Here is a 27,048-nt window from a genome sequence, read left to right as displayed (position 1 = left end):
ATTCCTGCTCACCAGCTGATCACACTTTGCCAGCAGATCACACGTGCTTCTATCCAGGGTCCAGCTTCAGAGCTGTGGTGTCTCCAATGTCTAGCTCTCAGATCTCTTGTCTTTCTGTGTGGTTAGTCGGGCTTGAAGTTCACTAGTACATCACACACACGTTCTGACAAAGTAAATTGTTTATGAAGAGCAGATGGCAGCAGTCACCAGGCAAATGTATTGACCAGAAGCCTGTTTACACATTAACAGCACCTTCTGTTTCCTCCCTTTTTTCCCATTTTCCTGTGTTTGATCCACCCTGATGCACCTTGAGCCTTCCTTTTACCTGCATTTATTCCTTCCTGAAATATCTCATAAGTTTTACTCAGTTTCACAATTGCCCTCAAACATCCTGTGAGACATTTGCTATTTTAATGAGACCTATGGTAGTCTTTGTTAGTTTGGGGTTTTGTTTGAGTTTTTTTAATGATTATCAATTATATTGTCTTATCAGCTACAAATTTTCCATCTGAACCTCTTAAGAGTTGCACTGTAGGAGTTCCTTGCAATGGCCCTTCTATCAGCATCTTAAGAATGCCAGTGTTTGGTCCTGTTCCTTAGGATTTGTGCATCTGTGTGCTTGATTCAGTGCCTCTCCAGAGATTGTCTTTTATGTTGAGTAGCTATCAGCCAGATATCCCTGAAGTTGGAACTTCCTGGTTTACTTGTGGCCTTTCTGGCAGTGCTAGCAGTGTAATACAGGACAAAGCTAAGTAGGCATAACTGCTATTTTACATGTGGAAGACCGAAAACACGTCAAGTTCTGCTCATGAACTTTGGTAGCAAAAAGAACTATAAGCCCTAGGCCTGTCTTTCATCCACTAGATTGGCCTGCAGTGTCTTTCTCTTAACAGCGTCTCCCTTCTTTTAATTCTAGTTTTTAATAGTTTCCCTTATTTCCCCTTCATAATTTCTTTGTCTTAGTCATACATCTGGTAACAAAAGGCAGTCCAGTTCTTTGATCGACCTCACCTCAGACAGTTCGTGGGAGCAGCAAAAGCCTCACTTGGTCACTTCAGGCCCCAAATCCCGCTTGAGGCCGAAAAGTGCTTCATCTCCCTGGATCCCTTCCATCACCATCCCTAAGCCCTTTCAAATGACACTGCGGGAGGCTCGCAAAAAGTCCCAGCTGATGAAGTCATACATGTTTCTTGAACTAGATAAGCAGAGCGACAAAAGGCAAAGCCAGGATGAAGCTGAATGTCAGAAACAATTCCGGGCGCAGCCTGTACCTGCCCATGTGTTTCTGCCCCTTTATCAGGAAATAATGGAGCAGAATGAGATTCGCAGGCAAATAGCAACACAGAAAAGAAAGGAGCTGCTGCTTTCAACCCAGAAGCCCTTCAGTTTCCTGGAGAAGGAGGAGAAAAAGAAAGAAGCTATCAGACAGAAGTTCCTGGCAGCAGCAACTCCAAATGAGAGCTCCAACCAGAAGCAAGCCAGTAAAAAAGTTCCTAAATCTACTTACCACCCACTTCTTGGAGATAAACTCAAAGGTAAAATGCCAGGGCTCTTACTCTAAAAACAGCTCCCTGCCTGTCCCTCACTGTCTCCATGCTGGGAGGTAGGATCATGGCCCATAGGTGTTACTTGGAGTTAAAGCCAATATCATCGCATCCCCTGGTGTTGTCTAGTCCTTGTGTGCGTCACTGGTCACATTTCATCCAGATACTTTTACAGTGGAGTATCCTAAATGTAGTCTGGTATTGGAATTGGCAGCAGGAGTTCTGTGCCACTTCCCAGCACATGAGTACATTGAGCTCTTCAGACAGGGTCCCACACGCTTTTGCTGCAAACTGAGTTTGGGAATCCTTCCCTGTGCTGGATTCCATACCTTTGATTATGCTAAAGGGACTTAGATGATTTTTGGTACAAACATGAAGACAGATGTAGTGCCAGAAGCATCCAAGGTCTGTGCAGTATCTTGAAACTGACAGCTTTACTCCCTCCCACCCAAGTCATCTGTGCTGCACTGGACACCTAGGAGAAAAATATCCTTGAGCCCAAACCAGGCAGTTTGGTTCTAAGTGATAGTGCAGTAGTCCAGCCTCTCCTGCCAGTCTCTGATCTTTTCAGTTACCTTCCCTCTCCACCTTCTTAGGAAGTGTTAACATAGATGAGGTAGGTGTGAGGACCATTCTAGTCAGAGGAGCAGCCAAGGAAGTTTTCCTGGTGCTCACTTTCTTTCAAATGGATTAAACCCTCACAGTTGCAAGTTTGAAGTAAGCAATATAGACTTCACACTTGAATATAGAAACTAAACCAGCCCTTAGTAATCCTCATTGCTTTTCATAAAATATTTTTTTTTTAAACTGTTTTCCACTGATTTATTCTTGAGTGTACACAGTTCAGTTTTGACCAGAAAGCATTCTGCTCTGGTGTACTAAACTAAATAGAGGAGAAATAGAGCAAAGAATAAGCCACTGGTCTGTTTCTATTTGATTTATGAGAAAGGATGAACATTTCATACTTCAGTCAATGTAAACTTATAAATAGACTTTAAATAAAGCCTTATTTTGTAAGCAACAGTATTGATTTTTTTCTAAAAGCAGAAAAAGCCCAAACAACCCACAGCCAACTGTTTGCATTTTTCTCAAGTATTTAGTGCTGCACAGGAAAGGACTCAGTTTGACACTATATATCCTGGAACGTTCTATCTATGGGAAGTTTGTCACAGAAGTCACAAGACATGGTCCATTTAGTAAATGCTCCTTACTTAAAATCTTTTCCAGTATAGACACAGTGCTGGATGTTACACAGAAAAGCCATCATCTGTTACAAGTATATTTGAACAGCCTCTTTGGATCATAGAGTCAACATAAAGTCCCATGTGTAATGTAGAACCTTGATTAACACCTTGATTAACACAACACATCTGCAAGACAAAAGGGACAAGTTACCTGGTACCCCTAAGAACAGGAATATGAGGAGAAGGCCTGTTCAAGTAACTTAGTCTGATAAGTGAAAGAGGTATCTTGGAGATCAATGCCTAAGAGACTCTACCATGGCTTTTCTAGTATCTTTGAACTTTTTTTCCTGGGAGGCAGAGGGGCGAGAGGCTGGAAAGTGGGGAAAAAATACATAATGTCTGGTCTCTCCTGTATGTGTAGCTGCCATCATAAAAAAAAGTTGAGAGCTGTGCAGTGGTAATTTTATGTCACTCATTCTTCTCATTGCTTTGCTTTTGATTCTCTAGAAGCTGAACTCTACAGAGAAATCCGCATTCAAATGAGAGCCAAGGATCTGCTTGAGAGCTCCATAGCTCCAATAGATACTAGCAACTGTCGGAGAGAGCCTCACTCCCGAACTGCCACTAAAACTAAGCAGGAAAGACTTGGCTTCTTGCAGGACACAAGTTTCAGCTTCAAACCAAGGATTAATCCAACAATACCTGATTTTGAAGGACTTTACTGGGCATTTCAGAGGGAAGCAGTAAGGAGACAAGAAATCAGAGAGGCAACGCGTAATAAGCCATTCAAGCTAAGAACCTCCAATCTCCATGGCAGGCAGAGGCAGGCCAGTGAGAAGATAGAGGTGAGATAACTGGATGTTTCTGTGGTACTGCTTGCTCTGATCAAGATGGCACCTTCTTCAACTTATAGCATTTACTTATGGATGGTTAATGTCCTGTGACCTCTGCCGTTGTCTATGGAGTACTGCAGAATTCTAGGACAAACGAGAGAACTAAATTCTACACAAAGATGAGCTATGGCAGCTAAAGCTCAGCCACCCTTCAGTATTCCTAATCACTTCTCCTTCCTCTCAGCCCCTTCCCATGTAAATCCCTACTGATGGAAGAGAGAAGAGTAAGTGTATTGTCCACACATCCCAACTGTTCTTTTTGGTAGACAAAGAACAGAGGAGATTCTGTATTGTGAACAAATACACTGAATGAAGTTCCATTTTTTTCAGGATTCCCAGCAACTTACCAAGATTTCAGTGCGAAAAAGCAATTCTCTGACTGGACTTTCCTCTCTCTCTTCCAACACCCTTCCAGTGCATATTACAGATGCCACTAGAAAAAGGGAATCCACTATTAGGTAAGTAGAAAAGTTTGTTTACAAGACATACACCAACTAATGACCAAAATGGAGAAAAAGGCAGTCCTTTCCCTCATCACATCCACTACATCATTATTTTTCCTATATGTTTCTGTCTTCTTTCTTTACTAATTCCTGCCCTGCCTCACAGTTGATTCGAGAGCTGTACACGTGTATATCTGAAGTTTTGCTTTTCTCCTTAGAGGACTACAGAAGTGAAAATTCCCCAGTAGCAAGTAGTCTGCCAGACCTCAGTGAGCTAGCTCATTATTAACTTTTTTCTTTATAGATCCTCCCAAGATAACAAAAAGGAAGGGGACAAAGAAGGAATATATTGGCTAGAGAAACAGAAAAAGAAATGTCAAGCTATCCAAAAGTCAGTGAACAGCCGAGCAAAAGCCCTGGATCCACATAAAAGTCTGGAGGAAACACACAAAGAGAAGGTGAAACAGAACTGGTCAGTATCCTATTCTGCACAGAAATAACTGTTCATTCTAACTGGAGATCACCAGATAACTCTTTAGGAGGAATTCTAAGAACATTCCTGGTCATTTTTTGCCTGTCATACCGATTCCACGTTCACTTGGGCAATTCCACACTACTCTTTCCAAAAAGAACAGTTTCCTGTAGATTAACATTTGTAGAAACCGATTTGTACAAACAAGCCAACTGGAACATGTAATTTCATAAAGCATCAATAAGACAAGGTTTTCTAAAAATGTAAACACTGGTCCCCTGCCTACAGTCTAGTAGTAAAGCTTTGCTAAGGGTCCATAACTTGCCAGCAATAGAACTTTTTTTGCCCAGCATTCAGAATCAAGAGAATTACCAGAGCTATTTAAAAGACCAGTTACTGCGAATTCCTTCTTCCTGATCAGCTACAGTCAGAGAGAACTTGTAACACGGAAAACTTTTCTATTTCAGGCAAAATATGAGAGAGAGGGCAAAAGAATACAGAAAGGAGCTGGAAGAAATGCAGCTGCGAGTCAAGAACAGACCATACCTCTTTGAACAGGTCACCAAGGTAACTGGTCACAGTTCCAGAGTGTTTCTGGGTGACAGGTTATATTGTCTTTCATTTAAGACAGGCATTAAGAAATCTAGTCTCAAGTAGTTAATGGATAAGAAGGTGCAAATTGTTGCACAGTCTCTTTACTACACTCAAAATAATACATGGAAGGGCCACACAAATATAAATTCCTTCCCACTTCTTGAAAGAACACTCAGACTTACCTCTTGGCTGTAGAGCTTTTCCAGTCCCTAGTACATATTGCAAGCACAATACATGGTCTGATCAAAATTAAAGCTTTCTGCTCAGGTGAGTGGTTAATGGAGGCAAAGAACACATTTGTATGCTAAATGTTGGTAACATTTTTATTTGCCAGATTGGTAAGAATTCACAAATACCGATGGCATTGACTCATGCTGTAACAAGATTTCTATCCTTCCATATAGAACACCTTAATCTTTAGGAACTGGCCAGTCCCTCTGAAAAACTGTAATCTCAGACTACATTAATTTGCAATGTTTATCAGGAGGCAATTAGGATCTAAGATCCGGGATGTTTGGTTTTCAGTTTCTTGAAGAAGAGCTGATATAAAGCTATTTCAGAGGCCCATTCTGTTTATTGAACTTTGCTGTGGTTAGTGCTTACACATTACAAGCAAATAGGCTTCCAGAATTTCTCACAACCTTTTTTTGCACATATTCTGGATCCAAGTGTCAGTCAGGACTCAGACACAAGTATGCTAGCCTGGTACGACTGGAATGCTGTAAAGGCAGCAGGAAAAAGAAGAAAAAAAGAAGCAGGAAAAGGTGAGCTCTGGCTTTGAGAGATGAGAGACATTCTCCTGGTATTCAGTTTTGATACTGTACTGTATGGATGACAAAACTTCTGGATGGGAACTTTGCTGTCCTCTTGTTCTCATTAGGAGTATCAGCCATGAGCTTTAAAACAACATGACCATTATGGGGAAGCCCTAATTCTATGTGCTCACTGTTTAAGTTTCAATTTCATAGGATGATGCTCGTCAAGGAGCAGAGCGTCGCTACAGACAAACTCTCCAGCAGGTTGGGCTAAGTGAAGAATTTGTAAGGAAAAAAGGGAAAGCTGCTACTGACTTGTTGGAAGAAGAATCTGACGTTCACAGGTAATAAAAACAATGCAGTACAGCTCTTTTGCCTTTGAGTAGAAATACTTAACGTGTTCATGAAAGCATTCCAGTTTGTATCACCTAGTGCAAAATTAAATGAACTTCACTCCTCTTATTAAGCATCATGGCTTCTCTAGCTTAACTGCTATGACTGCACTCTATTTCTTATGCATGGGGTAAAGCAGCAAAGAAGCACTGCAAACCATTTCCAGTATTAGACAATCACTATTTCTGCAGAGTGCCCAAGCCTCGGGGTGAAAGGGACAACTGTCCCACACAGGAAGGAGAACCTCAAGAGGAACTTTGTGGAAAGGAAACAGCAACGTGAGATTGAGCAGAAGAATCTGTCGATCGTCTTGACTTTTTCAGTTCAAGATTCTCCACGTTAATCCTCAGGAATTTTCTGGTTTAGGCTGATACCTAAGAATTGCTCTGGGGTAAGTGAAGTTAGTAAAGGAAAAAAAGACCAAATGTTATTTGGAGCGTGTCTTGTCCAATCCAGCAAATACTGCAATCTCCCTTAGTCTTCATAAGCATTCCCCATGTCAGCCACTTCCCTTTCTTTAACAGGAAACAAGTTTAAAAAGCTGAAGCACTACCTTTGGATAAAAGTAGACGTGAAAGATTGAAGAGGTGCATCCTCTAGTGTCAGATCCTTTGTTCAAGCACACAGAAAGGGGAGAATGCCTTTCAGTGTGCTAAACCTTGGCTTAGACATGTATGTGGCAGAATGCTTAAAAAAAAAAAAGAATATGACCTACCTTGAGAGAAGGCTCAGGGGGAATTCCTTCTCTGGTGTTAAGTCTTCATTCACTCATTACAAACTCTGCTCCTTCCTCCCATTAGGAAGAAGCAATAGTCATTCTATACTAGAATATCTCCCATATTTCATTATTAGAAACTGTTTTACCAAAGATGGACTTTGGTAGAAGAGATTAGGTACTTCCTGTTGGCATGTTGCACTCAAATGCCTGGGGCATCCTGAATGGTACAGTTCACACACTAGTGGTCTTTCTTTACTTGACAGTAATAAAGATGTCAAAAATACAAACACTTACCACCTGGAATGTTTTCTGAGAATTATGGTATCAAAGCACTTTGAGATTAAAAGATTTTCAAATGGCTGTGTTTCTGCATTGTCCAATTTCTTTATCAATCCTCTTTTCCTCACTTTTTAAATGAAAGATGTGTCTCTCTTCATCTTCATTACCTCAGTCCACTTCTCCTTACACTGTAACAACAAAGCTTCATAATCAAATCAGAAATACAGTACCTGTAAGAGCTACCATGTCAGATAAAGTTACAAAACTGAGATAAAGACATTTTTTATCATAACAAAGTACCAGATCCAAGAACTTAAGGCCCTGGATTTTCAGGCTGCTGTGTCACACTTCCACAGTCATCAATTCATGCTGATCCATAGCTGGATGCATTGAGTTGCAGCAGTCCTCCTTATTAAAAGACATTTTTAGTTAAAAGTATTACAGCCTGTTCAGCTGACCTATAAAAATGCTGTAGCACAGAAGGCATGTCACTAGAGCATTTGCCACCAACTGATGAGATGGTAGCCAAACCACATCAGATCCTGATTCTCAGGTTCCTGGTGGAGCTTCTGCAAGACTCTCTGCATTACAATACCTTTGATGACAGCAGCATTACCTTTCCATTCAGCTAGGGAACAATATAAATTCATAGCATTCTCTTCACCCAGAAGCCATTATAGGTGTACAGTATCTTAGCAAAACTCTGCATTCTTAGTAATGCTAATCCTGAACAAAGTTTTGTCAAAAATTCAAAACATCTACATGGTAGACTTATTGAAAGAGCTTGATATACCAAACAAATTCTGGATGAAAAAGTGACTGGAGAAGGCAGGAAAAGAACACAGCAAATGAAATTAAATGATACCAAGTAGTACATTTATTTCAGATAGTAAGTCAGCTTCTGACAGTGAGATGTATTAGAATATAGTCTCTGAAGGTAAAGGATGGAAGGAAGGCCTGTTCCTCAAGATACTGCATGTTTGTACAGTGCCTAGCACAATGAAGTCCTGGTCCTTCACTGGGGCTCCCAGGTGCTCCACCAAAACAAGTGCATTAGGCTTGAGGAGAATGGACTGCACAGTTTTGCAATGGCGTTCCACAACATGGGCTAAATGACACCTAAGCAGCAGGCTTCACCTTTTAAGCTCTGCAAGAGAGAAACTTGGTCTGGCAGGTCTTCTCCAGCTCCACTTTTATGATGTATTCTCCACCTACCCACCAGCTCTGTGTGCAGTAAAAGCAATGTTCACTCATTCCACTGCAGCATGGTGAGCCTCTAGGAGGAATGATCCATCCCGCTTCAGTCACCACATATCAGAGGGCGGAAGAAAGAGCAGCTGGTCTCACCCTCCTCTACTCCAATAATGGACTCAGTGTCTGGCAAGTGCAGAGACTCAACACTAAGGCTGGGCTGAGAGTTCATGGAGATGAGGTTCTTACCATGCACTGTAGATTCTTCCAGCAAACTGCTGCCCATCAGTGACTCTATTGTGAAAAAAAAAAAAAAAAAAAAAGAAAAGAGGATAAACCAAAATTCTCATCATGTAATGATACTGCAATACATGATACAGTCCCTGCCTGCCTCCAAGTCCCATAGACTTCTTCCCTAGACACCTACATTATCTGTTCCTTCTCTTTGGGCATCTGGCACTCCAATGGATGGTAACTCCTATAGGTACTGTTTTGAGCCTTAGTGTGGCAGGATCTCATGCAGGCTTGGCTTTCTCTTTAAATAATTCACATGGCAAAATAACCCAGGCTGCTTACAGCAAGAATTCAAAACAAAGGGCACAAATTCCATGCAAAAAAAAGATAACAGATTAATGTTAATTTTAAAAACAGTAAAACTATCTGTCCCCTGAAACTGTATCTAATGTCTTTATACAGAAATACACCTTTGTCTTCTCTCCTAGAAAAGGGGAGGGTGAACAATCCATCCTCATCTCCAGTCTTTTATTCCTTACTGGCTTGTGGTCTCGCATTTTCAGGACAAACATCTTCCCTTCTTTTAGACTACCCACTAATTCTTTCCTGCACTTCTCCCCTGCAGAGAGTGCCCTCCCTTCCTTACCTGGCTGTTCTCGCTCTCTGCTGCCAGCTGTTCCAATTCTGGAGTGGTGTTTCCTCATATGCACATTTCTGCTACCACTCTGGGAAAATGTCTTCCCACAAATTTGGCACTGATGGGGCTTCACTCCTTGGAGTAGAAGGGGCAAAAAACATTCCCAAAATTACCAAATTGTGAATAAAGACCTCATCAACCACGAAGCAAATAATACCATTTTGAAATGGCTTTTGACATCACTGGTACTAATTATCAGTGAAAAAAAAGCAATGAGAAATATTACTGTTTCCTGGAGAGCAATAAGCTTCCAGAACAGAGGATTTAGGTATCACTGTTGCCAGCTGATGGAAATCTCAAGACTAAAGAGTAACAAAATCTGATTCATGAAGGTTATTCAAGTTATCTGGAATCTCTTATTCAGTGACATGGAAATCTTCGATGTACCATACCTAGAATAAAATGACCAAAAGCAAGGAAGCAGAGGCAAGGAAGCTGTCTCCTCCCTCCACACAACAACTTGCAGCATCTGGCTTACATTACTGAGTAGAGACTGGATGGTGACTTGTCACTGTTAAAGAATTTCCATTTTACAGAGCAGAACATCTTTTTCACAATACAAGTATGATGTCCATATACGTGAGCTCAATAGCATGGAAGCCAAGGAGATGGGAAAGAAAATGTGTGGAGAACTCAGGCAGTCCCAAAAGTTGCTACCCCAATAAAATCCCCTTCCCCAAGCCATATTTATCATGTGCTAATGGTATGTAGGATACACTGATGAAAACAGAAGGCAGAAGCATTTAAACACTTCTGAAATACACTTCCATCTAATGCTTTGTCCAATTACATGAATGTAGTATGAAAAAATACAGGAAAAATCTACTCATGGCAGAAATTCACACGAGAGATTTCAGATTTGAATGGCTTTGGTTAATATATAGAGGTTCTAGATTCTCTCTATTAAATAAGAAAATGCCACCTATGAAACAGATATACATTAATGACATTTTAGAAACAATTTTAAAATAAATTTTAAACATATAATTTCAATTTAGAAACAAAATTTAAAAACAGAAACAACAACAAACATTAAAGTGTACAGGCACCACAAAGTTGTGAAACACTATGACCAGAAGTCCTGTAGAAACCAGGGGATTTTTCTTAAAGAAATCAAATTGTACAATACAGATATTTTCTCAGAGACAGCTCAGTGTGTCAAGTGAAGACTCTTACCTGAGTGGACAACCAAATGTTTCCGAAGGCTGGAATATTCGGCAAAGGAGCGACCACATCCCTGTGCCTCACACAGAAAGGGTTTTTCCCCTACAAGGGAAACATAAGTTCTTAAGATGTCTGGATCACAACTTGATCTGATTGTCCAAGTCCCTGAGAAAAGCCTGGAGATCTCTATCCTATTCTCCCTTTTGGCCTTATATGCAACAAAGCTCAGTGGAAATCACACAAATGCTTCCTAAGGCTTTCAAAGCATTCTCTTTATCAGCTTTCAGGACGAAACATTGACATCCTTTCTGAAACACTCTTAGACCATCACTCACTGAAAGCAAAGCAAAGGTCCACTGTTTATAAATAGATCTTTCAAGTGTACAAATACCAAAAAAGTAATATAAAAGTTCCTGGACTATGATGTATCTTCTATATGAAGTTCTTAACAACCATTTCTCTGCTTCACACACTCCCAGAATCCTGTTCCCTTTCTGCCTCTCAGCGCCAAAAAACCCATTAACTGCATTTCCCTTCATATAATATTCTATACTTTATTTCAGATCAGACTGAACTTGGCAAAATCCCATGACAGATGTGTCAGTCATTTATATTTATGAGCGGAGGAACAGTAACTCAAGGCACAATTCGTCCTCATATGCTGAAATTTGTTATTTTTATATATCTCCACAGCTATTTTTGGTTTTGTCTAAATTATGATAAACTGGGAGGTTACTACACTAATGTAATTCAATATGATTTGTCTGTTCTAAACACCCTCTTAATAAAGTCTTAAACTAGAGGTAACTTTTTCCTGCAACATTCCACCAAATAACTCAATATACCGTGTTTAACACTATGATTTCAAGTATTTAACTAGACTGCAGCATCAGAGTAACAGCAAGTCCATAGAAGATTAAGCAAGCTATTTTATTGTCTGACAATAGCTCTTTCAGAGTAAACTTTTTTTAAAAATGCTTCTCCTGTAATTTTGCCTTTAGAAGTCCTCTTGTTACAGTTAATTTCTCAGCTTCTTATTGCTGCAGCATTCAACATATCTGAGTAGAAAGGATCAACACAGCATGTTCTGATTGGTGTTAACAAGCTGAAATATGTCTCAAACACTGATTGTACCTTCTGGGTTGTTATAAATATTTAAAACTTGGAAAGAAGTTATAAAAATTACCATTGACCAAAACAACAGCACATCAGTTCCATCTATAAGAAACCCTAGATCTATTTACACCTGCAGTTTCCTAACACCTTTTGTCTGATCAAACTCTTAATTGTACATTATCAATTTTCAGTTAAGAAAGTAATTAGGTACTCATCTAGAAAGCTACTACTCTGTTGGTTGCAGAACACTCACTCTATCATGGATGACTGCATTTGTCAGCTGGGCCTATTCACTTTTATCCACATTTTGGCTGGGAGCTTTACATGCAAAACAAAATTAAAACTATGATTGCTGTTACTACATGTTCAAAATTTTATTATTGGTGTATATGTAATTTTTATCTCCATCCCAACAACTGCCCCCAAACCATGTGTTCTAGCTAGACTGCAAATTGTCTAAAATAGCAACCTTTTTCCATGTCTCTTTACAAGATCCATACCATATGGTTGTGTTTAAGTAAAGCAGAAGGCATCAACAGCTGCTGGTGGCCCACATAATCTGTGATTTCAACTTTGCTAGAGAGGCCTGGTGCTCTCACAGTTGTCAGTTATTTTGAAACACTAACCAGATACAGTGCATTGTTACCTTCCTAGGCCATCAGGGAATCTCTAACAATATTCTGAGAGGCTCGAACTGGGTCATTTGTTTAAGTGGTATGATAACCCTGAGGCTTAAAAAAAACAACCAACTGACACCACCAGAATATTCTCTATGAACTTTGCTAAATATTAAATTTCTGCTCATTGTCTTTTTCTATTAGACTTTGTTCCTGTATTTTTGCTAGTCATTCCACTGTATCCCTTGCTTCCCTATATTTCTTAAACGTAGTCACTCTACAAGCAGCACAGGTAACATAAGGTAGTCTGATTCAGAGATGTCAGTATAGCTATGACTGTGTCCACCAGGACTCCACACTGGAGAAATACCTAAGCAAAAGTGCTTTTCCAGAATACAAAGCTTCTTCATAAAAAACAATGATGGCAGTGGTGTTAGATGCTGGATGAGCCACCAGTGTGCACTTGCAGCCCAGAGGGCCAACCACATCCTGGCCTGCATCAAAAGAAGTGTGGCCAGCAGGGCCAGGGAGGCGATTCTGCCCCTCTACTCTGCTCTGGTGAGACCCCACCTGGAGTACTGTGCACAGTTCTGGTGCCCTCAGCACAGGAAAGACATGGAGCTGTTGGAAAGGGTCCAGAGACAGGTCACGAAGATGATCAAAGGGCTGAAGAACCTCTGCTATGAAGACAGGCTGAGGGAGTTGGGGCTTTTCAGCCTGGAGAAGCAAAGGCTCCAGGGAGACCTTATAGTGGCCTTCCAGTACCTGAAGGGGGCTACAGAAAAGCTGAGGAGGGGCTTTTCACGAGAGACGGTAGTAACAGGACAAGGAGTAATGCTTTTAAACTGAGAGAGGGTAGATTTAGGTTAGAAATCAGAAGGAAATTATTCACCATTAGGGTCGTAAGGTACTGGAATAGGTTGCCCAGGGAGGTTGTTGATGCCCCCCTCCCTGGAGGTGTTCAAGGCCAGGTTGGATGAGGCTTGTGCAGCCTGGTCTAGTGTGAGGTGTCCCTGCTCATAGCAAGGAGGTTGGAACCTGATGTTAAGGTCCCTTCCAACATTAGCCATCCTATGACTCTACGATTCACTAACTAGTGAGTTCCCTTGGGAATAGTCTAGATCCTCCCCTAAACAACATCCACCCTTCCCTACATCAAACAACTGGAGGGGGGAGCGGAATCTTCAGAGTCTGACTAGACTATAGCGTCATCATGTAGTACTGGAAGGATGACATCTGTGCAATATTATACAGGATAGAAAAGGGGTAAACAGTTCATTAATTTGACCTATAGATCAATGTGAATTGATAGAAAAGGAGTATTAATGAAGGGCATATATAAACAACATACTATTTTCAAAAGTTTGAGGACAGAGGAAGAAGTGGTTTATTCTTAAAGACCCCACCTCTGCAGCACACAAAAAGGAGAGCTCTAAAACACACCAGTGTGAATTCGTAGGTGGTTCTTCAGATTTCCAGCTGTTGTGAACTGCTTCCCACAGCCCAGCTCCGTGCACACAAAGGGTTTTTCACCATTGTGAGTCCTCATGTGCACCTTCAGTCTCTGCAAGACATAGAAACTTTTTCCACAGCCTTCTGCTGGGCAGGTGAAGGAGCGGTCGTTCCTGGAAATCAACAAAATAGCTGTTTCATTACCAGCTGCTGCAATGTATTTTTCATGAACACTCAACTTATTGTTTTTTATTGAATAAATTAATTATATCAGAAAATGGAGAGACTCAACTGAAGTGAGTGACCTAAATCCTAAGGAATAAGAGTCTGGGAGGTCCACTGGAAGAATTTCTTCAGGTATTTGTTCAGAATTTGTTCATCTTTTCATCATATTACCTTGCCTATTCCCTACCCTGAACGATTTAGTAAAGCAGTGTAACAGATCATATAGGAACCTTGTAGAATTTCAGTCACTGGAGGATCAAAAATTACTGTATGTGTACATGTAACATATGCAAACACTGCTGGCCCTGTCTCAGGGCAAGATGATGTGCTTCATGTCTGTTGTAGTCCTTCCCCATTTTTAGGCTTCTCATCTACAATTTACCTTAGAGACTGCCTACTTCTTAGCTAAAAAAGATTAGGGTAATTTGCTACAGCAAGCAACTGCATTCAAGGATCTGTAACAGTATGATAACATCCTATAAGTTCTAATGTTTGCTACACCACAGAAGTGATAGCAACTGTTAAAATACAAATATTCTAAACTGAACACTAACTAGGACCTGCAAAAATATTCTAAGTCTGGTCACAGCATTTCAACACAAATTACCTAGAAAAAGCAGCAGGCCTAGCATTTCTAAGAGTAACACCAGGTTTTCACAGCTTGTCAATGTCAAAAACTAAGGCTATCCCAAATACAGAGCACAGTTTTTCAAAGTCATGACAACTCACAGCTTTACTCCACTCACCGGTGTGTTTTCAGATGATACTTGAAGTGAGCTGGCCACACAAATGTCCGATCACAACCCTCAACTGTGCACTTCAACTTCCTTTCCACACGAGATATATGAGGAATGGGACTAGAGTCTTTTGGTTGCCCATCTCCTGAGCAAAGATGAACATTTTCACCTGGAAGAAAAAGGCCCGCAAAATTTTTAAAAATACAGATTACAGTAATCTGTATGTGTCAAATTCAATAGATAAAACCAGCATCATATGTGATACAGGACTGTAAAGCAAATATGCACCTGGCTACTAAATGTTTACCATGTTCTACATGCTGCTGCCTAGCTCATAACAAAGATCAGACACAGATTTGCAATCCTTACCAGACATTCCATGAACTATGCCAAACAAGCTACCTGGATCAGATCAGCTGCTACCAGATGAAGCTCATCACAAGTATAATAGAAAACCAACGTATCTAAGATTGTAAAAATTGCCTCTGTTATCAGTATCAACCAACCAATTTTAAGTACCAGCCAGGATAACTATTTTTAAAAATATCTTAGTTAAAAAATAGACACTGCATTTGTTTGAATTATTTATTAAAATAAATAAATCCAATCATGTATTCTCCAGAAAGCTGATCTTCAAACCCAGTGGAGCTAAGAAACAACTATGAATTACAGTATGCATTAAAAATAGACACTTGAAAGTGAAAGTTGAAACACAAGCAGCTGCAGTCAGAAAGAATATACTATTTACATGTACCAGAGAATATGTGGATTACAATGGAACTGCTGGCTCTGCTGAAGTTCATTCCCTGAGAAAAACTGAGAAGCCTATTTATGTTGCAGAAAAATTACATTATTGTTCTGTATAATTCTGTCACTGATGATTTGAAGACATGTCAGAATAGATTCAAAGCAAGAGAGAGTGAAAGAGAGAGGAAGAAACAAGCCAAAACTAGAGGCCTTGTATGGAACGTTAAAGTTTTGAAACAGAAGTAGAGGATTTCCTACCATTATTGCTTGCTTTGGCATTCTTAGCGAGCTGTGCCCGAGTGGCAGCAATTAAACTGTCATGGGCCAATTCTTGCACTCGTAGGAACCATGGGGTACTGCTGTCTGTGCTATCATGAGAGAGAAAGTCATTCCCAGAATCTTCTGCTTCATCTTGAACAAATACCAAGTGCTCTGCTGGAGACCCCAGCCCTAAAAAAGAAGACAACTTCATTAAACAGAAGGATAATGTAACAGACAGAAATTTCTTTTGCTTCTCAAGAGACCAGTGTTCATGGCATAAATGCAACAGCTGCACTGGAAAAGTCTACACTGACCTCTACATTGTAGAAAGGTGTTGAAGGCCAAATACTCCTGAAACACCCAGTAATGCCTAGCAAATTTCATGGTATTTCCCCTTCATAAGCAGCAGGGACAGAGTTGTATCTCCTGCGTTCTATTGTCTGAGACCTATCCAGCCAGAGGACAAACAGAAGAAATACCTGCTCTTGTTAGGTTGAGAAGAATAAATGAAGTGCTGTCACTGGGCTGGAGGTCTTGCAATAAACCGGAGGTCTCTGGAGTTGACAGAAGTTCAGATGGTTTCTGTACATTCTGTGCCCTTGTTTCCTCTCCATCAGGGCCCACATTTACCTGGAGACTTCTCAAGACAGCAGATGAAGAAACATCTTTGGAAGAATTAGTGTGACTTGGAGAAGTGAGATCTCTTTCATCATCTAGTGCAGAAAGAGGAATCACAGTAACTAAAAGCATTAATGCACTATGATTAAAAGACACATGAAATTATTTTTCTGGAAATAAAAACTAGAACTTGACAGAGATTGGAGGAGAGGAGGATTTTCTAATTAGTCAGACTTCACTGTTAAAAAGAGAATTTCAACCACCCTTCTGAACTTGTTCCTCCATCCTTGGAACGTCTTATCAGCAAGAGGCAGCCTGTCACAGTGGCACCGCAAAGACAACTCTACAAAGGGCACACTGGCAAAGATCTACCGCACACATTTTACCTGGCAACATGAGTCTGTTGCATTCTGAGGTCTCAGTAACAGGAAGGAGAGAAAGACAGGTGATGTCTTTTGGTTCCGATTCCACCAGTCCTTGCCCCAGTGGAATAGCAGTATTCTGAACAAACTGAACCAGCAGCTGAAAAAGATAGTGAAGATTAGGTCAAGAGCAGCATCAAACATTTAAAAAGGTACTAAACCCAGTCCACTTCTCCTACTGTCTTATAGTAGACACTGAATATAATCCCATGAATACACAGCAAAGTAAATGGAAGCTTTTCAATTTACATTAATAACAAAGAAGTAGTAATTTGTATTTGTCATCATTTCTTTAACAAGCTCTGCATCACTGCAGACTATTCTGAAGGCTACTTAGGCTATATTCCTTTTTAATTATTTCTTCCAAGATAAATTTTACCAATACATGCTACGTTTGAAGGTATATATTAAATTCTAATCCCTGTTTTACTTGATACTTTACTACACTCTAATCTTCCAAGTAAATGCTTCTCATGCTCAGCCTTTGGTACAGGTTTTTTTAAAAAATCATCATCTTAAAATACTTAACTTAAAGGAAGTTGGCCTTTTTAAAATAAAAAAGCAAACAAAGGACTAGCTGCAGAGATGCCTAGCTAATGGCTATTCAAAATAAGTATATAATGATCAAAGAAACAAGGCTGGTATGACAAGGGGGATAACACAGAGAACCTTATTTATCCAAATTAGCTGCTCCTAAGACCACTAAATCCATTTTCCTTAGTGTGAAACCCACCATATATGGAGGAGATTCAAAAAAAGAAACCCTCTGCAACACTATGCAAAATAAGGAGGACTATTGCATAAAGAGGTACTGGATTTTTACTGGGATGCATTTCCTGGGAAGGACTTCGGGACTGAACAGGAGATTTGGGGGTTTTGTTAGGCATTGTTTAAGAGAAAGGGCAAAGGCAGGAAAAGGAAGGGATTAAGGTGGATCAGGATAGGACAAACACAGGAAAAGGGAGAGGGGAGAGTAACAGGCTCATTACATATAAGCAGGAATTTTTCAGCCTAACCATTCCAGTCCATCCTGTCATCTTCTTAAACTCCACTCCTAGCTATTTCCTGAGTGATCAGGCTCTCTAGAGTGTGTGTGTCATATGCTTGTGAACTCCCAGCCTAATTGGCAAGCAGAAGAAGAGGTGTGGGGATGTATCCTGGAGAAACCCATTAAGTTTTCATCTAGGCAGCAGCCCTTTGAAAACAGAATCAGGCACTTTTTGCACTGCCTATGTTCATGTGGGTAAAACTATGAGTGTCCTACCTGTGTTAATCTGTTTGGCACCAGTCACATCTATACAGCATGTGTGTGTGTGCACCTTTTTGAAAATTGTATGAAGCCTCACTAGTGGCTGGATCAAGGACCAGAAATAGGGAGCAGCCCTCATCCTGATGGGTCCAGAAGGTGAGAAATGCCTGGGTGATTCAGGCCAGCAGATTTAGCTATCCATCAGACAGGTCTGGCAATGCAAAAATTACTTCTGGCTAGCTCCTAAAAATCTTGACCTATAAAAAAGGAACCTGACATTTGAAAAAGAAATGGGACTCAGATAAACAGTTTTCTTCACTCCTGAAAGCCTTCTTACCTTTAAAACCAAGTTCAGAGCAGCTAAGCAAAGTGCCTTGTCTACTCATTCTGTCCCCTTGACAACATTGCAAACTTTTGTCAGACTTCGGGATATAATGCTTGACACCTCTTTAACTCCAAGGCACAGGCACAGACATTAGACTTTTCCTACTACCAGTGCCACAGCAGTCCATACCAAAATATTCTGATTTAGCAAAGAAAGTGCTGCTGGGAGTTAGGAGATAACAGCCCAACTTTTGCAATGGACTGAACTAATTCTTTTGTGAACTCCACAAACTCTTTTAACAAACATGGCCTCAAATCCCTCCCCTCTATGGAATTAAGCTTCCAGAGACCAGAAAGGCTGAAAGGGGTCAAGCTGTAACAGATCCAGACACTCCACATTTCAGAGAAAATGCCCCTCAAAAACCACATATAGGAGCTATAGGCTATAAGTTCTGTCAAACAACCTTATTTCTGTACTCAGATTCTCAAAATATTTTGAAAAATGCAGGTGAAAGAAATATGGAAAATAACAATACAACAAAAACTTAAACCTTAAGTTACTATTTCTTATCGCTACAAAACTCCTTGACAAAAAGATCCTACATTCTGCTGTCTAGCAAACAACTGTACACAACAGACTTCTTTTATCTTTGGCATTTAGAAGGAAACTGTACAAGACAGTTATTCAAAAGCTACTACCCTCATTGTGACACATTTTAGCAGGAATTCACACAGAGCTCAGATGGAGTTGTCTGTGCAGTGAGATGGTTCATTGGTGTAAAAAGAAATAGTAAAAAGCAGCATATGTCCATAATATATTTGTGATTAAAACCCAACAGTCATGAATCATTTGGTTCTTACTTTGTATGTTGTGATTCTCTTAGTATTTAGTTTTCAGAAGCACTGGCACCCAACTCCAAAACTATTTCTATAGCAGATATCAGCCTTTTGAGCCTCTCCTACATCAGGAGAAAGTGCATTAAATCAAATAAACTGCCAAGAAAACTTTATAGATTGGACTCTGATTTTTGTATGTTTGTTTCCTCTCATGAAAGCACTGGAAATACTGATACTTCCTTAAACAGTTTTACCTCAACTTGTTATTGCTGGCAGAGCTCTGAAGCCTCAGTTCCCCTGGGCGGTACTACATGGGGACGCCACACACACCCTCTGCCCAGGGGCTCAATTTAAATCCAGAGGCTCCATTTAAGCACAGCCGGTGCTCCCCAGTCTTTCCCTGAGCTGCAGGTTTACCTGTCTTAAGCCCTGTCTCCTGGATGGACCTCAGACTTCTACTCCATCAGCCTCATCTCCTGCTACTCCTGGACTGGACTTTCTGGATAGACCCTGGACCTGGTTCATCATTTTTTTTAGTTGGACTAAAAAGTTGTGACCAGCAAGATGGTTCTACATTACTGGGTTGTCTTTAATTTAAAAAAGCTGTCATGATCCCTACTGCTGCCCACTCCGCTATGAAACACTTGTTTTATGGACTCTTCTATTATTATACAGAAAGCCTTAGGTAAAACTTTCCTCCTACAATAGGAAAGCTTTGCTTCAAACCTTCCACTTTCAAAAAGCAACATTAAGCACTAGAGAAAAGTAAAATGTAGCAGTCACAGAGAGAAGCTCAAAAGAGAAGAGATCCCTTGAATTTTCTTTGTAAAGTAATAACAAACTAGTACAGACAATTATAAGGGGCAAAAGAAGCAGAAGTAAACAAAAGGACAGGAATCACGCTTGTTATTTAAATTTGGAATAAAAATCCCTACCCCTTCCCATAAACTAAAGCAATCCAATCACCAACTCTACATAAAATAACTCAGACAAAGTAAGAATTTTCATGTGACAGTTGTACCTTGATAGCCAAGTAAGTACTTCAGAAACCTTCCTGTTAAAAATAATGTAATGCCTTTGTGAAAACTACTGCAACTGGGATATGGGAAAAAAACTAATTGCAAACACTGTGTGTTGCTTTCTTAAGTCTCTTCGTTTTGCAGCTGAAAGCAAATAGGAAATTGTAAAGGTATCTGGTAATTGGCTATTAGCATACAGACAGATGAGGAACAGGAGAGGTGATAAATATGCAGATACACAAACTTTAACAAACTGCAGATAAGGGAGAGTAACAGAGACTAGAACTCCTAGGACAATGATGGATGGGCCATTATAAGAATGACTTGAGTGTGACCTTGAAGAAATTAAACCAGAAACTTTGTAAGATATAGGAACAATATTATCATGGGTTACAAGAATACATGTCATAGGCAAAAACAAACTTATGGGATACAGGGGAAATTCTAGGACCAGGTAAAACTTATTAAGCTGTCTTAAGAGGAATCTGTGAGAAGGTGAAAAACTTAGGGATGATCGGAGGAAGGATCAAAGGTGGGGAAAAGGAGGGATCAAGGTAGATAGGAGAAGAACAACCATGGGGAACAGGAAGGGGGTGGGTGGTAATATTGGTTGACCACATGTTAGGAGGCTGCAGGTCAGTACACTGCTCTTCCTTCTCACTGCAGTCTATTCCACCTTCTTCTCAAATGTTGTTTGCTCCCAAATAGTTTCCAAGTATGTTAATCTAGTTAACTTCAAGTTGGACTAGCTTGTGAATAGAAAGAAACCACAGTTTGGAAACCCAAGATCCTGGCCAGAGGCTGGATTAAAAAGCTCAGGTCCTGGAGATGGATACTGGAAGGACTCAAGGTCTGGCAGAGACTGGACAGATCCATGACTGAGTATGCAAATCAGCTGCGAGAGAGCACCTGTGTGATATGCTAGCAAATTTCAAGCCTGATTATCTGATGAGTAGGAACAGAATTAGATCATTTGTGGTGTTCCTGTACCGTGTGAATGTCCTTTGTGGGTGCCTGTAAAGGTGCTGTCCTGATATGTGTTAGTGTTTACAGCCACACGTGTCTGTACTGTCTACAGGCGTGTATTTGCAGTCAATCTCGCTTCTGCCTCCACTTGGGAACAGTCCCTGGTCCACCAGGGAAGGAAACTCCTGGATGCTACAGTTAACCAGGCATCATAACCACATAACACCTGGCATTCCAAACAGGATCTAGATGGACTGAAAGTATTCCTGAGATAGCAACTATGGAATCCCCATATAAGGAGGGGAGTCATCCATCTGCAAATAGGACCAAAGTGCTAGAACTTGGAACCAAGCAGACAGAACATCTTGGGGCACCTGAATAAGAACAGTTAGGGAAACAGAATGCACAGAATATTAACAGAACACAAAAAATTTAAGATGGATAAAGTAGCTTTACTCTATAGCCAAGATATCCTATGGAATTTGAAACAAATTTTAATATTAATTGCAAAAAGACACCTAAACTTAGAGATTCAAACTTTATGGGCCAGATATGAGTCATACAGAGAATCTATAAGCCTTGAAGAGACAAAATGAGCAAAAGTTCAGCTGCATCTTGCTATGAAGAATTTTATTTTCAGCTCTGCCATGCCACCTTCTTGAATATACCCCTTTTACTCCTTCTGCTGAAACCCCACATAAGTCTGAAAATCCTGTAATGTAGACAGTCTATGTACTAAAAATGTAAAATATTTCTTGGCTCTTGTTACTGAACAAATAATTGTCATCCCTGCTGTTCAACAAGAGCTGCTACAGTTAATCAGATCTCATAACCACATAACACTTGGCTCCCAAACCAAGGTCTATGACCATAAGCACTGTGGAATACTTGTGCTACCAGTAAGGCTCAGATAACTGTCCCTCAACCAAGAGGGGGGAAAAATAAACATCAAAAGTCTGTTTAAAGAACTTGAAACTCTGCTAGAGATCTTAAAAATAACACAAAACACTACAGAACAAAAGAGAATATGGCCACCTGGGATGGATCAGACTGAAGTTTGTGTCCCGTAACACACCCCTTTCATCTGATTATTCAAAAACCAGGAAGGGTCAGGCAGCTGCTTTGTTTGAGGTGGAGGTGGTTGGGGAAGGCGGATTGTGTGACTGGGGGGAAGAAGAGGGACATAGAGGTTGCTCCAGTGCTAACATTCTGATGTATCCTCCCATCGCACAGCTGAGAGCTAGACTGGCAGAGCAGCAGGGACTGTATTTTTAATCGATACTGTTTCTGTTCTAAATGTAACCAGTGAACCACTAAAAAATAAAGAGCTTAGAAGAACATTTAGCAGAGAGGGAGGGTGAGGGGGAGGAGAGGCTGCAGCTTAAGGGGGTGTGTCAGGCCCGAAGCTCCTGAGCTAAGAACTAGGATACCTTCCTCCCATACAGCCTCTGGGGAATCAACTGATTCACCAGAGTCTTTCCTTGTGGGGTGCTGATGAGAAAGAGGCTGAAATACTTCCTTCCATCCCCTTTTCAATAGCCAATTCAATGTACAGACCAGAGCTGTAGTTCACTTGATTGTGCAAGAGCTACCCCTGTGCTGTGGACCATTGTGGTGGAGGTGGCTAGAAATACTTGCATTATAACAAATCACCCTGAAGGCTTAAGGCATGCAAACATCGATCTTATCAGTTCCCTAAGGAATGCTGGCAATACAGCTTTGGGTGCAGGGAGTCCAGAAGAAAAAGCAGATTCATCTGCTCACACAAACTGTCTCCAAGGGACTTTGTAACTTCCTATGAAGAAGGGAATATTCACGACTACTCACGTATTAAACATTTACTGGCACATAAGTGGCTTCTTTAAGGATAAAACCAGTAGCAAAGCAGCTTATGCAATCCATCCATAGTGCTTTGATTCATGTTTTCTAGTTACGTTACACAAATACAATTAGCTCTCATTCAATATCTTTCTCCCATAGTAGGGGATATGAAAGAACACCTGTGGCTGTAAGGTGTTATGGCTCACCAGAGGATATAAAATCATGACTGATTTTCAGACTCTGTCACCTTTTGGTGTAAAGGTGTAAAAAGGGTATCTACATAGGCACATAGGGTTTTACATCACAGGAGTAGAAAATAGTACAACCTTAACAATCAACTTTCACAATCAGCACTAGAAGGAGGGTGTGTATAGGTTTGGTCATCCACAATGCAAATGAGCTCAAATTTGCAGTATAAAGTAGCCACGACCAAGACTGAGGAACATGGTTTAGAAGACTGTTTATGGAAAGGATACCCTCTGCATCCACTCTAGGTTTCATGCATAAGGCCAGTTCCTGTTGAGAATGGCCTAGTCTGGTCTGGGCTTGCTGGGAAGGAAATGCAACTCTGCTACAGGGAAACAGGACTATTATGCAAACACATCTAATTAACAAATACCTTACTCAAGCCAGAAAAAATACAAGACCCACTTGCTCCTATTTGAGGAACAAGGGAACAACATTCCAACTAATCTGGTCCTTGGCTGTCAGAAATAATCTATGGGAATCCACCCACTCACAGACTGAAGTAACAAAGTCCCCCACCTTGTCACTGAGAACTGGGAGAAAATTTGATAGCAGTTGTATCAACTGTAAGGCAAGAGAAAGAAACTCTTTGCAGCCCAAGCCAAGACTGCCAAGTCTCAGGGCTACTATGAGTTTGCAGCTGCTTTACCTGAATAGTATTTGGAAGGACTTTGGCTGCTCCATTAAGAAACAAATACCTTACCACATCACCCAAATCATGATGAATTACCAACATATAATCATCATTCTATTTGGATTACCAGTTGATGATACCTACTATATTGCATATGGACGGAAAATGGATAGAAAAAGAAGACTCAATAAAACAATTCTATTTACACATGTGAGCTTTCCCCACAAGGTACTTCATACTAGTACTAAGTCCTCTGCTTAAGGACCTTTGCCTTCTGAAGAGGTAAAGCTGAGAACCAGAAAAGGAAGGACATGGACTGATACAGTCCTCTGCATTTCTAAGCAGGGAATGTACGGACAGCTGGCTGATGGCTACTCAGCATAAAGGATATTCAACCTTAAAGACAAAGGCAAGAAACAGGAGAGGCAGTAAATTGAACATACTGATACAAATGTGTTGAATGTAATAAACTGCAGACAGTTGTATCTAGCAAATTACAGGTCAGAGTAACAAAGACCAGAACTCCTCAGACACAGATCAATGGGCCAATGATGAAGTGAAACCTTGAAAAGATGCAACCAGAACTTTTGTAGCTGATAGGAAAACAAAATTGTCTTGGCTTATCTAAATGGGTCTCATAGAATCATAGAATCTTAGGGGCTGGAAGGGACCTCGAAAGATCATCTAGTCCAACTCCCCTGCCAGAGCAGGGTCACCTAGAGCACATCACATAGGAACGCATCCAGGTGGGTTTTGAATGTTTCCAGTGAAGGAGACTCCACAACCTCCCTGGGCAGCCTGTTCCAGGGCTCTGTCACTCTCACAGTAAAAAAATTTTTTTCGGATATTCACCTTGAACCTCCTATGCAGGAAAGACTAAACTTACTATGCGATGTAACAGAGACTGCAGGGTGTGTAAAACTTATTCTGAAATGTTTAGGGGATGGATCAAAGAAGGAATCAAGCTGGGTAAATGCAGAAAGTACCATGAGTGGTGGGAGAGGAGAGACTCCAGCTGGATGTTAGCTGACTGCTGGTCAGTACACCACTGGGTCCAATCACTGCAGTCACTTCTGCCTACTCTACTAAACATATTCCTAAATATTGTTGCCACAAGCAAATGTACTGCTAGTGAACTTCTAATCTACTCATGTGTGAGGACTGAGTAACCAGTCTGGCAGAAAACAAGATTCCAGTCAGAAACTGGATAAAAAGCCCCAAATCTGGCCACAGAAAGACTTTAGGCCTAGGAAAGACCAGAGATATGTGTGAATGTGGGTATGCATGAGAGTTAAGTGATGAGGGTACAGATATATTCCACCAACACACTTCAGTTTTGTTCATACTGTTTCTGTTTACATCTCAAAGGTACTTTACTTGTGTGTTAATCTGCTTGTAGCCAGCTCTGTGTGCACAACACATCACTGTAATTCACACTCAGCCGTGCTACCAGCTGAACTTGGGCATGGTCCAGCACCCTCACATCAAGCAACCAGGATCCCCTGGGTGCCACTGCCCATCACTGCTGCCAACTGCCTAATGGAAACACGAGTACTTTAAAAAGCAGAACTGGCTGCTGCTAACAGAATAATCCAGACTCCCCAAAACCAAGTCAAGTCAATTTGGTTTGAGGGAAAGAAGTAGTTAATACAGTAATTTATTTTATTCTTGTAACACAAAGAATGTTATAATAGTGAAAAAAATTATGTCACCTGAGAACAGGCAAGAGTATTGGCTGACAAGTGAAAGGAGGGGGAAAAAACCCGTCATATTCTTTAATTTTAAACCATTAAGTCAAAACATAGAAGCATTAGAAGATGCCAGTGAAAACATTCTAAGAATTAATATGTAAACAACAAACTGAGTAAACTCACAGAACTTTTCTGAAAAGTTGCCCATAAACATTCCTGGGAAACCAAACCCAGTTCATAATTGCTCACCTCAGGTTTGGATTCTAACTCATCCGATAACATTGATTCAAGTGTCCGATTCCTGCAGCTGTCCTCAGCAAGGCACAGGTATGGTTTTAGTTCAGAAAGAAGAACACTCCCTGCTTATTCTCATAATTTCCTAAGTGTAAAACAGTGTGATGGTCCTTCTGCAAGAAGCTGTGTTGCACGAATATTCAATTTAACCTAAAACAACAAAAAAAGGAATGTAAAGAGACAGGAACCAAAAAACATAAGCAAAGGAAAAAGGAGTGAGCAGATGTTGGACTGTAACTGTAAAGAACACTTTGAAGTACTGGGAAAACTCATTTACCCAGGTTTCTGCATTTCTGTTGTCACTGAGTCAGCAAAATAACATCTGAACACTGCAAAATGAATTTTCAAAGGGGTTTTGTGTGGTGTGTTTTTTTTTGTTTGGTTGTTTTTTCGGTTTTTTTGCAATAGCTCATTTCCAATATAAAATTGTTTTCTTTCTAGTTGAAACTTATGAGATTAACTGGAAAATCACATAAAGCTTGCAAGAGCGAAGAAGGCTGAATTCCCAGCCTGCAAAACAGTGGAATTATCCAAATTGTTGAAAGGCAACCGTATACTGACAGGAAGCCTCTGTTTGTTCTGTCTGTCAAGACGTTACATTTCTGATTATGAGAAACAACTTCTAACCTACCTCTGTTCATCAACGTATTTAATCAAAACTCATACAATGCTGTTCTTATGGGCTATGAGAACAAGTTTGCATCCAGTTTTGCCTCCTGGGAAAGCACTCAAGACACTATGGGAGGGTCTTGAGTGGAGAAGAACTGAATGGGAGAAAAAAGTAAAGTACGTATAGTTCTTCCCCTCCTTCCATCACAATTATGAAGCCACTATACATATTAAAAATAATGAAAATACTGATCAGTTAAAAAGAGAACCTAAAAGGCTTTCTCTAGTACTCCTGACAGCAAGCAGTGCCGGCACAAAACGCTGTCCAGGAGCCTCGCCTTCTGCCGCGAAGGGACAAGATAACAAACCCCGGGAAAGCAGCGCAATTCAGACCACCGCAGGCCAGCCAGGGCTCGGGAACATTCCCGCTTGTTCACCCGCTCCCCCCAAAGGCCGGGCGGGCCCCGAGCGGCCCACGGGGACAGGGCCAGGCCCGGCTGCCCACCCCCCAGCCGGGAGGGCACGGGGCAGCCCAGCAGGCACGGGCCAGTCATGGCGGGGCGAGAGGCAGGCAGACCCCGGGCCGCAGCGCCGAGGCCCGG

At 40.8% G+C, this 27,048-nt stretch overlaps 2 protein-coding genes across 2 annotated transcripts in view; one reads left to right on the top strand and one right to left on the bottom strand.

Moving 5' to 3' along the window:
- Positions 1-6,560, top strand: part of FAM161B (family with sequence similarity 161, member B) — an 8,001-nt gene extending 1,441 nt beyond the window's left edge. Inside the window, exons 2-8 of the mRNA XM_009993948.1 lie at positions 964-1,535; positions 3,236-3,573; positions 3,952-4,079; positions 4,369-4,536; positions 5,004-5,103; positions 6,099-6,229; positions 6,470-6,560. Of these exons, the coding sequence (XP_009992250.1) occupies positions 964-1,535; positions 3,236-3,573; positions 3,952-4,079; positions 4,369-4,536; positions 5,004-5,103; positions 6,099-6,229; positions 6,470-6,560 (1,528 nt within the window). The remainder of the gene's footprint in view (positions 1-963; positions 1,536-3,235; positions 3,574-3,951; positions 4,080-4,368; positions 4,537-5,003; positions 5,104-6,098; positions 6,230-6,469) is intronic.
- Positions 6,561-8,127: 1,567 nt separating this feature from the next.
- On the bottom strand, positions 8,128-25,991 carry ZNF410 (zinc finger protein 410). The gene is made up of 9 exons (XM_009993872.1): positions 25,793-25,991; positions 16,721-16,856; positions 16,196-16,429; positions 15,714-15,905; positions 14,718-14,877; positions 13,738-13,919; positions 10,574-10,663; positions 9,347-9,472; positions 8,128-8,760 (listed from the first exon to the last, which is right to left on the bottom strand). The coding sequence occupies exons 1-9, from the start codon at positions 25,823-25,825 to the stop codon at positions 8,576-8,578; spliced, it is 1,338 nt and encodes a 445-aa protein (XP_009992174.1). The 5' UTR covers positions 25,826-25,991; the 3' UTR covers positions 8,128-8,575.
- Between the last annotated feature and the right edge of the window lie 1,057 nt (positions 25,992-27,048).

Source organism: Chaetura pelagica, unplaced genomic scaffold, assembly GCF_000747805.2.
Source record: "Chaetura pelagica isolate M959 unplaced genomic scaffold, ChaPel_1.0 scaffold11, whole genome shotgun sequence".
Taxonomy (NCBI): domain Eukaryota; kingdom Metazoa; phylum Chordata; class Aves; order Apodiformes; family Apodidae; genus Chaetura; species Chaetura pelagica.
The sequence above is the reverse complement of the archived record's forward strand: the minus strand, read 5'-3'. Positions and strand labels throughout refer to the sequence as shown.